Source organism: Mastomys coucha, unplaced genomic scaffold, assembly GCF_008632895.1.
Source record: "Mastomys coucha isolate ucsf_1 unplaced genomic scaffold, UCSF_Mcou_1 pScaffold23, whole genome shotgun sequence".
NCBI classification, from domain to species: Eukaryota; Metazoa; Chordata; class Mammalia; order Rodentia; family Muridae; genus Mastomys; species Mastomys coucha.
The window spans coordinates 104,782,795-104,798,352 of record NW_022196906.1 but is presented as its reverse complement, the minus strand read 5'-3'; the positions used below and the strand labels follow the sequence as shown (position 1 = coordinate 104,798,352).

Genomic DNA, 15,558 nt, shown 5'->3' with positions numbered 1-15,558 from the left:
GTGGCAAGGCAGTGGAAATCCAAGACGGCTGAGGGCACTCAGAGCAGCAGCTGGTGCAGCCTGTGGGGAGTGTGTCCGCTCTACTGGGTTTGTGTAGCTGCACCTCCAGGCTGGGAGCGGGACTAACTAACTGGTTACAGTACTCTGTGGAGCTTGGGGAACAATATTCTGGAGAGTTCCAGCTACTGGCCAGAAGGCAGTCGAGACCAGGGAGAATCCAATTCCCACTCAAGTCTCACAGAAGGGACATGTCACTCTCCATCTAGGGGTCAGCCCCAGCGTCAGCCTGGGTAGCCCATCCTAATCTTTCCTCTGCCCCTTCATATACCCACTCTTTCCGCAGGAGCCCCCACAAACCTGGAGCGACCCCATGCTCTTCAGTATAAGTGCCCATCCCATTGCGTATCCCTGCTTCTCACTAGAGCAGGCTCAGAGAGGAGGAGACATGGAAAGAAGAAGTGTTTAATCTCTGCTAGTCCCCGCTGGCTGAGCGCCACCCCCACATCAGCACTCAGGAGGAGGGGAAGGAAGGAGAGACATGGCAGTGTCACAGAGTGCCCAGAATGAGGACCAGAAGGAAAGCCAGAAGCAAGGTCCTGGATGGGGCCGGAAGGGCTGGGGGCTCCCCACTCAGGAGGTTCCAGATCCAAGGCTGGTAGTAGGAGACCTGCAGAAAGATGAGCGGGGCCTCGCTCTTCTTGCAGCCTGGGCCCCAGCTCATCATTCCCACCAGGTACCATGTGTCATCTGAAGAGCAGACCAAGGGCTCTCCAGTTATCTCCTGCAAGGAGGGAGGAAGTTAAAAAGGTCAGGGAGGTGAAGCCATGTCTGAAGGGGGCATAACCCAACTCAGGGACCCCACCCAGGATGTTCCCAACCAGGCTCTTTCCATACCTACTCCCCCCCCAACCCCCCAGTATGAACAAAGCTGACAGTTCCTCTCCATAAGACACTCCATCATCAATCGTAGCTCCACCCCCACCTCTCTCCCAGGCTCCTTCCCATCTTATCCAGCCCATCCCTTTTCTGGTCCCTACATCCCGTCCTCCCCTCCCCTCCATCCTCTCCCACCCCTACCCTTGCTTATGTTTCTCATCCTCCCTCTGTCCCTCCCCTCTCCACAGCCCTCAGCTCCGCCTCCTGCATCCCTCCACCCCTCCACATAAGTGGGCAAGAGACAGCAGTCCTCACGTAGCAGAACTCCTCCCTGTTGTTGTCCGAGGCACAGATCATCTGAGGGTTGATGATCCGAACCAGAGAGGAGATCCTGGAGAACTTGTGGTAGAAATGATCACATTCCTTGTTGTTCAGAATGGACACTTCCTTCTCCTGGAGGTACTGGAACTGGGGCCAGACGTCTGTGGGACAGGTCCCTAGTCAGGTTTAGCCACTGGCTAACCTGTCTCATTGGCATAGTGGCCACAGAGGGGGTCTCCATATCTGGACTCTCTTCCCCTCTGGCCAGTAGGTCCCAAGGAGGTGCTGGAACATAATCCACACCTACCAGGCTCTTGGCTCTGCTAGTCCTCTCCCAAGTGCCTGCCAGGCCTCTCAGGGTCAAAGCCCTGGGGCCTCTTTCTCACTAAGCTTCCCCAGACCCACCCCACAACCCTACCCCAACCCCCTACCTCACCCCCACATCACCACTGTCTTCCATCCCAACCCAAAATGCGCCTGAGCTCCTGGGGGTTAGGAAACTTCTGATCACTCCCAGATGGGCCACAGAATGGCTGTTTAGGGGGTAAATTGGATCCCTAAGGATACAGAGAAGGGCGTATCTCTTGTGCATTGACTCCATAAAGGGAGTGGATATTCCCAGAATCCTTGGCTGGGCATGAGAGAACGGACCTGTCTTGAGAGCCTTGCTTCTACAATGGAATGACACGGGGTGAGGATGGGGGTGGGGGTGGGTAGCACTGGAAGAAAAGCAGGATGGGAGTGGACCTTGGGAAACTCTGAGTTTTTCAGACACAAACTGCATCTATTCTGGGAAGCATCTTGAAGACCTGAGAACCCATTCTCTTGTACTCTCTACCTGGCGACGCCCTACAGCTGTGTGTGGATGACAAACTTTTGTTCTGAGACCTTCCTGCTCTCAAGAAAGTTCTGTTTAGGGCTGGAGAGATGGCTCAGCGGTTAAGAACACCGACTGCTCTTCCAAAGGTCCTGAGTTCAAATCCCAGCAACCACGTTGTGGCTCACAACCATCTGTAATGAGATCTGACGCCCTCTTCTGGTGTGTCTGAAGACAGACACTTAGATATAATAATGAATTAAAAAAAACTTAAAAAAAAAAAAAAGAAAAGAAAAGTTCTGTTTACATCAGCTGTCACGATCCTGAGACTTCCATGGTTCCCAGAGGCCTAACTGACCATAGTATGGTCACTGACAAGACCCCCAAGGGGCAGGAGACTTGAGAGATGAGAAGCCAAGAGAGTTCCTGGATCAGTCAGCTCCTTAAAAAAGGCACTCCAGAAATGTTCATCCATGGGGCACCCCAGCCACACCCAAGTCCTCTTTCGCCTCCCTGCACCCTAGGGATGGGAGGTGGGGGCTCTGACTCACCATTAGCCCTGGGATATCCCCAGCCTATCACAGTGCAGAGAGAACTGTCATCCACTATATAATCCAGGCCAGGCAGGCAGATAGGCCACACATATTTGCTGTACTTGAGTCCCCACTTGAGCTTGAGGAGGCCAATGTCATGGACCCGGCCAACCCAAGACCAGTACCGCCTAGGTTGGTAGCCACTGTTTATGATGATCCGATGTACCGGCACATCTGAGCTGGTTCCTGTCGTCTGATTAATCCATGGGCTCCCCGCCCTCACTGTATAGTTAACATGTTTCCTATGGGAATGGGATGGGGATGGATTCCATCAACTCCAAGTTCCTGCCTCAGCCCCCAATACGCCCCTCCGTACCACTGTGGCCCTTTAAGCAAATCCAGGCAGGCCACCTCCTGCTTCAAGCCCCCCTGAGCCTATTCCTTATGATAGAGTCCTGCACACACGGTGTGGTCCTCTTTGTTGTGTGGAAGAGGAAAATGGCAATTCAGAGACATGCCATGGCCTGCTCAGGGATGTACATGTAGAAGTGTCTTGGGATACGGTCTCTTTCTTCAAATCAGAATCTGAGTTTTTGCCTATGTTTCCCCTCAGGCTGGAACGGAGTCCCTATGTAATGACTCTGACCTGAATCTCAAGCCACCTTCCCATGGGAACATGCTTTCACTGGTCGATCACCCACCTCTTTGTCTCTAGCCCACCCGAGAGGTTCTAAGTCAGGGCCTCTCTCAGAAGAGAGGCAATTGGAACGAAAGACCTAGGGCCTTCTGAACCTCTGATCCTCACCTACAGAACGACAGCACAGGACTGAAGGGGAGGCAGAAGGGTAAAGGGTAGGTACATGCCAAAAGCCGAGCCGCCCGAGCCCCCTCCCCCCAACCCCCCACCCCGAGCCCCGGGAAGGAATCTGAGACCCAACCCTCCCTTGCTCGGGGTGCGGGTGAGGCAAGGCCTGGCTCTGTGGGCTCCACACAGGACACGATTGCTACTTGACGGGTCACCTGGGAGAATGACTGTGACTCTGGCATTCCAAATGCCTTTCCACCCACCCGCCTGGGCCCCAACTCACTGGCTCAGGCAATGGGCCACGGTCAGCACCCACTGGGAAGCGATGAGGATGCCAGCACAGACGTGTGAGCCGTTAGCCTGCACACTGATCATCCATGGCCACCGCCGCACCATGGCTTCTGGGTCCCTGAGAGTAGGGTCTGGTTCGTGGGAGGAGCCACAGACTAAAGAGGAAGAAAAGAGTCTGATGTGGGATGAACTTGGGGCTCTGTCCGCATTTCCCCCTTCCCCCAGCTTCTCTGTCCTCTCCAGCTTCTCCACCCTCTCCAGCCTCTCCAGTCTCTCCAGCCACTCACCTGTAGTACCCAACCTTTCCTATGTGTTGCTATGGAATGACAGCATCCACCTATGGACAGCCCCAGCTTCAGAAAAGCCTGAGCATTATTCGGATGCTCCTTGTTCCTACAGCCTGGTTCCCAAAGCACTCTAATAACAAGCCAGACCCTTCCCAAATGCACCTGCATTCCTATCTGACTGCAGACTGTTCCTCCTATTTGACCCCTTCTCTGTGGTTCACGGAGATAAAGATAGATGACCCAACAGTAAAACAGGCTGTATGAGGGAGCAGGCACACCCCAAAGAGGAAATGGAGCAAGAGCCATGGAAGCTTGCCTGGTCTCCTTGGGACTCGGGATATCCAGCTTTAAACTGTATCACACATCTGCCTGTCAAAAGCTTAGTATTTGTGATATCAAATGCTGGTGAGAATGCTAGGTCATGATGTACTCTCCTGCAGAGGGGAGTGCCAGCTGCTAAGGGCACTATGAAAAAAGTTGTGAAAACTCAAGAAAGGGGGTTAGAGAGATGGTTCAGTTATTAAGAGCACTGGGTGCACTGGGTTGGGGTATCAGAGACCACCTTTAATCCCAGCACTTAGGAGACAGAGGCAGGTGGATGTCTGAGTTTAAAGCCAGCTTGGTCTGCAGAGTGAGTTCCAGGACAGCCAGGGAAAAACAGAGAAAAAAAAGCACTAGCTACTTTCCCCAAGCATAAGCATAGGAGTTGGGTTCCCAGCATGCATGTGGTCGCTCTCTCGCAACCATCCATAGCTCCAGTTTGGGGGAATACAGTGTCCTCTCTGGCTTCTAGAGGTACCAGGCCCATAGGTAGCACGGATACATGCATGCAGGCAAGGCACTATATGCATAAGAATAAAATAAATTGAAGATAACCATATCTAGCTGTCCAGCTATTTCCACTTAATTATGTTCTAAACAAATCAGTGGATTGTGAAACCAAGTAAATGGGCCATGGCTAGCATGTTTACATATTTTTTATGTATGTATGTGTTCATTTGAAGTGCTGGGATGGGATTCAGGGCCTGGTGTTATTCATGTGTGGGTGGGCGGACACATACTTCTGTGTGCACAGGGAGGCCAGAGGAGGATTAGCAGTGTCCTCATTGCCCTGTTAGTCTCTCTCTCTGTCTCTCTCTTTTTTTGTTTTTGTTTTTTGTTTGTTTGTTTGTTTTTTGAGACAGGGTTTCTCTGTGTAGTCTCTCTCCCTCTCTCTCTCTCTTTTTTCTAAAGATTTATTTATTTATTATATATAAGTACATTGCAGCTGTCTTCTGACACACAAGAAGAGGGCATCAGATCTCGTTACGGATGGTTGTGAGCCACCATGTGGTTGCTGGGATTTGAACTCAGGACCTCCGGAAGAGCAGTCAGTGCTCTTAACTGCTGAGCCACGTCTCCAGCCCGCCACCAGTCTCTTGAAACAGCGTCTCCCACTGAACCAGAAGCTAGATTGGCAGCTTCCTCAGCAGGGTCCTGGCGTCCCAGAAATCTCCTGCCTCTATTCTCCATTCTCCTACCCCTCCTCACAAAGTGCTGGAGTTACTGGAGCATGGGACCACACCCACTCATAGGCCATGGGACCACACCCACTCATAGGCCATGGGACCACACCCACTCATAGGCCATGGGACCACACCCACTCATAGGCCATGGGACCACACCCACTTATAGGCCATGGGACCACACCCACTTATAGGCCATGGGATCACACCCACTCATAGGCCATGGGACCACACCCACTTATAGGCCATGGGACCACACCCACTCATAGGCCATGGGATCACACCCACTCATAGGCCATGGGATCACACCCACTTATAGGCCATGGGATCACACCCACTTATAGGCCATGGGACCACACCCACTTATAGGCCATGGGACCACACCCACTTATAGGCCATGGGACCACACCCACTCATAGGCCATGGGATCACACCCACTCATAGGCCCTGGAGTTTTAACTCAGGCCCTCCTGTTTGCATGGTAAGAGCTCTCTTACCCGCTGAGTGATTATCTCCCCAGCCCATCACAGCATTTTAAAAAGTTCCTCAGCTAAGGGACTATCAGCACACACCACACACAGTACCTTGATGTCCCCTGCTAGATTTTTGGAGGCAGTTAAAGTGTCTGCATTGAATCCTGGGAGAATAACTATCTCTTATGTGGGTCTTAACCACACACCATTGTTTACGTGAGTGTATACTGGTGCACTGGTTAAGTTTAATTGCCAACTTGACACACCTGAAAGAAAAGCCTGCATGGATAAATTGTCTAAATGAGATTGGCCTATGGGTAATTCTTTGGGCGTGGGGGTGAGGGTTGTCTTGATTATTAGCTGATGCTGGATGGCACAGCTCTCTGTGGAGTGGCACTATCCCTAGCAGGTGGACCTGGGCTATATAAGAAAACAAGCTAAGCACGGTCCCATGAGCGAGCATGACTCGGAGCAAGCAGCCTCCCTCCATAGTTTCTGTTTCAGGTTCTTGCCCTAGCTCTCCTCAGTGATGGATTACGACCTGAAAAATGGAAGGAAACTAAAGTCCCCACCCCCAAGTGCCTTTACCACACCAACAGCAAGGAAATTAAAACACCGGCTGTGCTCTGAAGACCCCACAAGAAGTCTCACACAGGCCTCTTGGAGTTCTGCTGTGGGTTCCGGGATGGGAACCTGAGAAGGGGCAAGCCGGGTCAAAGGAGGGCCTGCAGCTGCCAGAGAGGCATCTGGCCAGCAGCCAGCTCTGGGTACCAGGACACCACTCCCAAAACTCAGCACTCCACTCCGAGCACTAGCTTCGGCTTTCCTCAGCCTGCCCCCTGTTTACCTCACCAGGATGGAAGACCTGTAAGCAAAGGACGCTGAAGGAAGGCCCATGCTCAATGAACGCCTGCACAGAGACGGTCCCTTCTGTCTACTCTCCCTTTGGGTCCTTGATACCACGACCCTTTGACCTCAGAGATCAAAAACTCCCTGACCTCTGCAGCTCAGTACTCACAGGAGAGGTTGCTGGGTTTCCTGTTAGGAACGGACCCAGTCGTGACCGCCGCGCCCACAACCCCCACCGTTTTCGGTGGAGCGGTCGTGGTCTCTGAGTTCGGTGGAGCCGTCGTGGTCTCTGAAGTCTGGTCCTGCCGAGGAAGGCGAAGCCTGCCGGAGGGGCAGATGCCCCTGGAGGCACAGGAGACTCCAGGGCCTGTCGGGGCTGCGGTGGACAGCGTCCCCGGGGGTTCTCCTGCGGCCAGGCAGCCTGTGGAAGGTCATGAGCGGGTCAGAGGCGGCCACGGGTGGGCGTGCCGGGGAGGGCGCTGGGGACGGATGCGCTCACCTGCAGGCCGCCGAGGCAGGAGCAGCAGCAGCAGCAGCAAGAGCAGGAGAAAGGCGCGGGCGCGGGCGCGGGTGTGGGAGGCCCCAGGCACACGGGGACCCTGAGAACCCTGCCCACGGACCCCTGCCCCGCACCAGGACTCCATTGCAACGCTAGGTTCCTCCACAATGGCGCCCTCCATCGGGCACCTCGTGGCGCTCTGGTGCCCAGCCTGCGTGGCGCCCCCTGGATGCCATTCGCTGGGGCGCTCCCGCCAAAGGAGCGCAAGGAGTGTATGCCTTGAGTTTTTCCTCAGACTCGTGGGGGATTTCTCTGGGTCCCTTTGCCTCACCTCAGCTAATTTCTAAGCTTCCGTGCTATGTCCACTGGCAGCCGCAGCAGCGAGCGGAAGGCCAACCCCGACGTGTCAATACCCTTACCCGCCTCTGCCTTCAATGCATCCATACCTTCAATGAATACTAACAGCGCAGGCCATTGTCCCAGGGCACTGATGAAGCAAAGTAATGTGTTCATTAGGGGTTCACTATGTAGCCCAGGCTGGTCTCGAACTCACCGCAATTCTGCCTTGGCCTCCCAAGTGCTGGGATGATAGGTATGAGTCGCCAGGCTTGGCTTTGATGACGATTTTTAAAGGCTGCAACATTTGAAGCAATGTGCTATCTAGATCCACTTACTGAGGCTAGGGAGCCATAAGGGAGAAGTGATGGTATCCATTGGTCAACAGTGAGAACAGAAGGTCACTTTGTTTGGGCTTTTGAGTTAGTACATTTAAAAGGTAATGTAGATTAGTCCTGGGAGCCTTAGTGCAAGGATATTGGAAATTTTTAGCCTAATAGACAAAGTAACATTCTCACCTTTTTGTTTTGTTTTGTTTTTTGTTTTGTTTTGTTTGTTTTTCAAGACAGGGTTTCTCTGTGTTGCCCTGGCTGTCCTGGAACTCACTCTGTAGACCAGGCTGGCCTCGAACTCAGAAATCCGCCTGCCTCTGCCTCCCAAGTGCTGGGATTAAAGGCGTGCGCCACCACCGCCTGGCGATATTCTCACTTCTTATCAAGGCCTTGGTTCTTGGGAGAAACACCTGAGCAGACAATTTAGTGTTCCTAGCCCAGGGAACAAAAGCAAACACTGCCACCACATTTCTGCCTCCCCATGGGGGAAGGGGAACTGTTGCTCTTGGCCAGCAGACCTGAGAGGTCTCACTGACAGAGGTCACTGAAACACACCAGGAGTCCCGATGCAGTCTCTTCACCTACATCACCCAACCCTGCCAGGGACAGAGGAGAAACTGACTGGGATCTGGAGACCCCTCAGCGGAAAGTTAGGGGTTGGCAGAGACAAGAAGGCAGCAGAACACAGCTGGTAGAGCCAAGGCTCTCATCTGACCTTGGGAAGTCTCTTAGAAAGAAGTTAGTTCTTACAGGAGGGCCTGAGGAAAGACACAGGGAGGAGGCCCGGGAATATGGGAGCTACTGAAATGCTAGATTCACAGAGCAGGGACTTCAAGCCCCAGTCAACAAGAGTGAAAGCTACAGGCTGGAGAGCCGGGCTAGTGGTTAAGAGTGTGTGCCGACAGAGAAACCCTGTCTGGAAAGAAAGAGTGTGTGCTGCTCTTTCAGAAGACCTGAGTCTGAGTCCCAGGAGCCACAGCTGGTACCCATAACCGCTTGCAACTGCAGCTCTAGGGGAAATCTGGCACTCTTGCTTCCATGAGCATCCACATCCATGTGCCCCTGCACTCACATAAATGTAATTTCTTAAAAAAAATAGGAAATTCTAAGGGAAACAAGGGAAGAACCTCCAGGATCACCCAACACACCTATGAGAGACATGGAGTAAGAGTCTCAGACATGGAGTAAGAGTCTCAGGCATGGAGTAAGAGTCTCAGACATGGAGTAAGAGTCTCAGAGAGCCTCAGCTTGAGAAACAGCCAAATTTTATGAGGGACGTGTCCCAAAGGGTCAAAGTCAAGAACATGGTAACTTTCAGATGGCTCAAAAGGTTCAAGAGCATCTTCATTGAACAACTGGGGAACAAAACCCACAGTGGGCCGAGGGCCCTTCCCCAAAGTCCCTCTGTCCTGAAGTCCTGTCCAGCCTCCGGTATCCACATCTTCTGAGGGCAGAGCAGAGAGGAGGGAGAAGTAGTCTCTGGGAGTGGCTGTCACAGAAACACAGCTCACAAGAGCCACAGGGAGCCCAAGGATACCAGCAGAATGTAGCCAGTGAGGATGAGCGGGCTCAGGAAGGAGGGAACAGCCATGCTGGCAAACTTCAAGTCGCCGATCTGTCTCTTGATCCAGTGGGTGAAGTAGGAGGTGCTGGTGTAGATGCTTGGGAATTGGCGACGGCCACAGCCAAAGTTCCAGCTCACCACGCCCATCTGGATCCAGGTCTTGTTCATCTGGCAAACCAGGGAGCTCCCGGAAGTGTCCTGCAGTGGGGAGGGGAGGGCGCGGGGGAGGGGGGACAGGAGGTGTCAAGTAGCAGCAATATTTGCTAGATTAGGTCTTTGTTGTCCTCAAGGATGAGACCCAAGAATGAACCTGTTGTGTGACATGGAAATTCAGTACTAAGGTCCTGGCTTGGGACTGCACTGGCCTCTTCGTCGGTCTGCTAGTTCACTGACCACTGAGCCATCCTGAAGCCCTGGTGGGTCTCTAAAGTACAATTGTTGATCTTCCCATAGTTTTGCTTAGAGAGGGAGATCTTAGAAGCTTTGACCAGCTCCTCTGCTTGTGTGCACAGGCAGGCATATCCAGAAGAATAACCTAACAGTGTCATACATCAAAAGGTAACAGTAGGTTCCTTACTATTTAAAGAAGATTCTTTTTATGGACTTCTTGTTGCCCAGTGACAGAGCATTCACCTAGGATGCATGGGATCCTGAGTTCTATCTGTAGCATAAGAAAATGGGGATGGGGGAACCCTTTTGTATCATTTGAAATTTTTATGAACCAGGAAAGAGCTAATATGTATGTATGGATGGATGGATGGATGGGGATATATGTGTATGTGTGTGTGTCACTGAATGTTAGGCTCAAAATACTAGGAAAAGAATTAGTAAGAGTAACTCAAGTATTTGAGAGCAAAGGAATGGTTAACTTGTGGAATGAAACTGGGGCGGGGGGGGGGGATACAATTACCCTGTGGTGTGAATGAAAACAGAGAAGAGAACCTGTACCCGCAGAAAAATGTTCTCTCCCAGAACCTTAAGACTGTTTATGCCAGGCAGTGGTGGCGCACGCCTTGAATTCCGTAGCATTTGGGAGCCAGAGGCTGGCAGATTTCTGAGTTCGAGGCCAGCCTGATCTACAGAATGAGTTCCAGGACAACCAGGGCTACATGGAGAAACCCTGTCTCGAAAAACAAAAACAAAACCAAAAAAAGTTAGTGTTGAAGACTGACAGGAAATCTGATTAACCCAATAACTATGTATAAAACAACTTAAAATGGTGTCTAGGAACAATCCATCACTAGAAAACCTGTCGATGTCTCTGTGGCACTTCAACCCAATCTTCAAAGATGAGGCAATTTGTGTTACTTCAAATGTTCCAAAAACATGAACAAATTATTTTCCATGTGCAGTTCTCATGATTAACATGAAACTTAACAAAGGGAATGACTTTCTCTAAACACCTTTTAAGAAAATATTAATTTATTTTCTTTTATGTGCATAAGTTTCTTTTATGTGCATAAGTGTTTCACTGCACATGCCTGTGCAGTACATGTGTGCCTGGTGTCCCCAGAGGTCATAAGAGGGTGCCATATCCCCTAGAACTAGAGTTATGGATGGTTATCAGCCACCAGTGGGAGTTGGGAATCAAACTGAGGTCCTCTGCAAGAACTAGTGTGTTGAGGTTTGATCATTTGATATGCCTTGTGGTGATAAATTAAATACTGACCCCCTAGGGCTGGCTGCTTCCAGGAATGAGAGAATCCAACTGTACAGTGTGACCTTGCTCCCAAGAGTAAAACTATTGGTTAAATAAAGGTACTGACAGCTAATAGTTGGGCAGAAGAGACATAAGTGGGGTTGGGGGTTTCCGGGCTTGGAGTCTGAGGAGACTACAAAGAAGGAGAGGAAGGTGGAGAGAGAAGATGCCATAGGGTAAGAATCTTAAGATCACGGCCATGAAGGCTGGCCAGCTGAAGTTAAGAGCAGCCAAGATGGAGCAGGAATGACTCAGGGTTACAGTTAGGAAAGTAGATTCTAATAGCGTGGAGGGTAGAGAGATCTGCTCAGCTTCAGTGTTGACAAGACTTAGATGCTTGTGCATCTTTTATCTGAGAACTGAGTGCTCAAAGAAGGGCAGAAGCCTCCGACTGAGATTAAATCCATTTGACAACACAACTGCTGACAACTCTCAACATCTTAAAGTGGACCCTGGCCTCACTGGAGGAAAAAAAAAGGCTACATGGTTTATCCTACCGACAATTGCTTGTTCCCTAAGGCCAGGCCTCTCTGGACCTGACTCTACCCGAGAGCCCAGCAGTGTTTGTTGGATGTAAATAAATTATAACCCAACTAGCTGCCTTCCTAGAACTTAGGGGACTCTAGGTTACATTATCTTAGGGTATATTAGCCACTAAGTTAAAGACAGAACCTACATTGCCACTCCACTTAGACTTGGGGGTAAACTTCCCATAATCCTTTGGTGCGTCAGTGACCCATAGGCATTTGTTTCTTTTCTCAGACATTCTGTCAAGACTACTTGACAGTTAATGTTAAACTACTTTTTAACTTACATGCTTTCGAGCATATGAACCTTCAGTCTAAGAGATACTTACCTTTTTACTTGTAAACAAAGTATGTTTCCCTGTAAAGAACTTATCTTCTAAAGGAGTTCTGTCTTTTAATTCAGGAGAGTCAGGACTTAGGAGAAAAATTAAACCATTTTCTCAAGAAAACATGAGTCTGGGGACTGGGGAGATGGCTCAGAAGTTAAGAGCACTTGTTGCTCTTGCAGAGGACCCAGATTCAGTTCCCAGTGCCCACAACCACGTCCAGGGGATCTAATGCTCTCTTCTGGGCTTTACACACACCAGGCATGCACACAGTGCACAGACAAATATGCAGGCAAAGCACCTATACACATAAAGTATTTTAAATAAGAAAGTGAAAGATAACAGCTCAAAAGCATTATGGACTAGAAGCAGCAGTGATTGGAACTTACAGAATAGTACTTTGTCTGCAGAAGTGTTAGCCAGGGCCTGGCCCAGATCTGCAGGCGTGTGGCTAATATTCAGGGGTATTAAAATGGCTACAGAACTGGGCGTGGTAGTGCAAGACTTTAATCCTACCACTTCAGCATGCAGAGGCAGGTAGATCTGTGAGTTCAAGGCAAGTCCGCCTGGTCTAAATGGTGAGTTCCAGGCCTACCAGGTCTATGTAGTGAGATCCTCTCTAAATAACAAAAAATAAATAAAAAAATAAAAAAATAAAAAATAAACAAGGAACTTTCTATGGGCAAGGGCAAAAAAAAAAAAAAAAAATCACCCCTGTAATGGTTTGAATGAGAATGGCCCCCATAAGTTAGTGTTTGAATCCTTCCTTCGGGAGGATTGGAGGTGAGGGCTTGTGGGAGGGCGTGTTACAAGGGGTAGGCACTGAGGTTCCAAAGGCCTCCAGCCATCTCCAGAGTGTTTTCTGCTTCCTGATTCCAGATGTGAATGCTCAGTAGCTGCTCCAGAGGCAGGCTGTCTGACTACTGCCATTTTCCCTGTTGTGATGGTGATGGGCTATCATCTTTCTAGAGCCATAAACCTCAAATAAACACCTTCTTCTCTAAGTTGCCCTGGTCATGGTGTTGAAGCACAGTCATAGATAACTAGCTAATACAACGTCTTCCCCCCATGACCACCCCTCCCCAATACTGGAAAATGGAAATTCAGACTTTTGTACTGGGTCTCTGATGGCCACATGCAAAGGAAATTTAAGCCAAGAACTGAGAATGTTGTACACATTTAACCCCAGCACTTGAAAGGCAGAGGCAAGTGGATCTCTGTGAGTTTGCAACTAGCTTCATCTACACAGTAAATTGCAGGACAGCCAGGGCTAGGTAGAGAGATGTTGCCTCAGTATGACCCCTCCCCATGCTGCCTGCCCTCACCCTATCTACACAGTCCACACCTGACAAGTGTCCAGGCCCCATTCCGAGCTTGTACATAACATGTCATTCCCAATGAACTTCTTCTGGTTCTTCAGCAGGAGGAACTGGTATCGATGATTGCAAATTTCATTGTTTACAATCCTGACGGCCAAGCCTTGGACACTATAGGGAGTCTTTGGGGCTCCTATGGAGAGAAAGATCTAGTCATGCCTTCAACTTTGGAACCTGTTTCCAACTCAAGAGTCATTTGTGCATGAGAGGACATGTCCTGAGATGATCATTCATAAAAGCTGCCTGACTTTCAAAATTGTTCCCACTCATTGAGAAAACTAAGAACCAAGGATGGCACACAACTTTAATCCCAGCATGTAGAAGGCAGAGGCAGGTGGATATCTGAGTTTGAGGCCAGCTTGGTCTACAGAGTGAGTTCCAGAATAGCTAAGGCTATGTAGAGAGACTTTGCCTCAAAAACAAATAAACAAACCAACGACGGCAACAAACTAAACTAAAACAAAACGAGTGAAGCAAAAGTCTCCCAGGGGCTTGGGGTGAAAGCCAAGTATCAAGTGAGAACAAGGAGATATTTCCCCAACAATTCTGGGTCTGTGAGAATAAGCATTGGTTCACTGCTCCTGCGAATGGCAGCAAGATCCTAGATGGCTAGATATGGCACCTGATGCCGGCTGAAAGGTTGCTAGGACTCCAAATAACACCAACAGGGCTGCATCTCTGAGAATTATGGGTACATACTGACTAGAGAGGCCACCTCCATGCCTCATCATATCCGCCAATGCAGATCCCCTATGAGCAGCCAAAGATTTAATTTCCTACTCTGCTGAAGGCTAACGACTTCGTGTAGGATCTGATCTAACTGGGCTTTGGGGGTTGGAGAGATGGCTGAGCAAGTACACCAAGCCTGATGAACTGAGCTTCATCCGAGGGCCCTTGGGGTGAAAAGAGAGAATCAACTCCTCAAAAGTTGCCCTCTGACTTTCAAGTACACACTGTGGCACATGTACGTCAGCACAGGTACACACACACACACACACACACACACACACACACACACATATTTTAACTTTGGAAGCTGAGGTCCTCATGGGTCACTTGTCTCTCTTATCCTTGAATGCTGAGTGTATCTTTGGGCTCAGGAAATGCTTGCAGATGACAAAGTGAATGAAGAAATGAGCGAATGACCCCATAACCATGTTCTGCAGAGACAGATGTCTTGAGACCTCTGCTCTCCTGTACTCACCTTTGGCATTTTCGAGTCCCCATCCGACGACCCAGCACATGGTGCCAATGCTTGGCTTGAAATTGATAGAAGGGAGACAGATTGGCTGGATGAGGGGGGACCAGGTGACAGGATACTTGAGCTTCAGGATGGCGATGTCATGGGACATGTGATTGATGAAGTTCTCATGAATCACAATTCTAGTGACCAGGAGTTCTGAGGTGCTGTTGTCCGGGAGGGTCTGGACTCCCACCTTCACAGTGTAGTTAGCCGGGTTCTTGGATCTGGAGGCCCAGGGAAGAGGCAGGTCACTAGTAATAAGGCCATGACTGACTATAAGGTTCTGAGTGATAGGCTACCTCGAATAATGCCCTCTACTCCCAAATGCCCAGATTCACCAAGACCCATCCCCACTCCCTAGCCCCCCACCAAGGCCTGAAAGCCAAGCCCCCAAATGAGGATGCCCGGGAGCTGACCTTTGAAAGCAGTGTGCAGCAGTGAGGATCCAGTGGTGGTGGATGAGGGAACCGCTGCAGACGTACACTCCCAGGAAAAGAATGCTTACCTGCCATGGCCACTTGCCTACCTCCACCACCTTCCCGTTTACCACCTTGCAGGTTACATTGGTCTGACCACAGGACCAGAACCAGGGTCCTGAGGAGAGAGTGGAGAGAGGGATGCAAAGGGTAGACCTCGCCCCACAGGCCATGGCAGACTGTCAATGCATCTTCCTGCTGTGTCCCAAGCAGTCACTGCCATTTGGATAAGTCAGGAGGGACTGAAGATACCACCTCAAAACTCAGAACCACAGACCCAGAAGCAGCTGGAGGCCCCAGTTATAAAGAAACTCCCTTAATCAGCGGAGTCCAGACAACTGCCTGACACTTGTTATGGTTATGAGCAATCACTCCAGGACTCATTCTTGCCCATGGTTTGTATGGATGACTCGGGGGGGGGGG

At 50.3% G+C, this 15,558-nt stretch overlaps 2 protein-coding genes across 3 annotated transcripts in view; both read right to left on the bottom strand.

Annotated features, from left to right (window-relative positions):
* Positions 1-442: 442 nt before the first annotated feature.
* Positions 443-7,476, bottom strand: Prss50 (serine protease 50). The gene is made up of 6 exons (XM_031344103.1): positions 7,257-7,476; positions 6,927-7,178; positions 3,636-3,798; positions 2,566-2,849; positions 1,192-1,358; positions 443-781 (listed from the first exon to the last, which is right to left on the bottom strand). The coding sequence occupies exons 1-6, from the start codon at positions 7,435-7,437 to the stop codon at positions 548-550; spliced, it is 1,281 nt and encodes a 426-aa protein (XP_031199963.1). The 5' UTR covers positions 7,438-7,476; the 3' UTR covers positions 443-547.
* Positions 7,477-9,172: 1,696 nt separating this feature from the next.
* The window catches only part of LOC116073415 (serine protease 46), a 20,490-nt gene continuing 14,104 nt past the window's right edge, over positions 9,173-15,558 (bottom strand). For both annotated transcript variants that reach the window (XM_031345314.1, XM_031345316.1), the window contains 4 exons: positions 15,076-15,253; positions 14,621-14,883; positions 13,386-13,549; positions 9,173-9,686 (listed from right to left, as the gene is read on the bottom strand). In XM_031345314.1, coding sequence (XP_031201174.1) covers positions 9,432-9,686; positions 13,386-13,549; positions 14,621-14,883; positions 15,076-15,253 — 860 coding nt within the window. In that variant the 3' untranslated portion in view covers positions 9,173-9,431. The remainder of the gene's footprint in view (positions 9,687-13,385; positions 13,550-14,620; positions 14,884-15,075; positions 15,254-15,558) is intronic.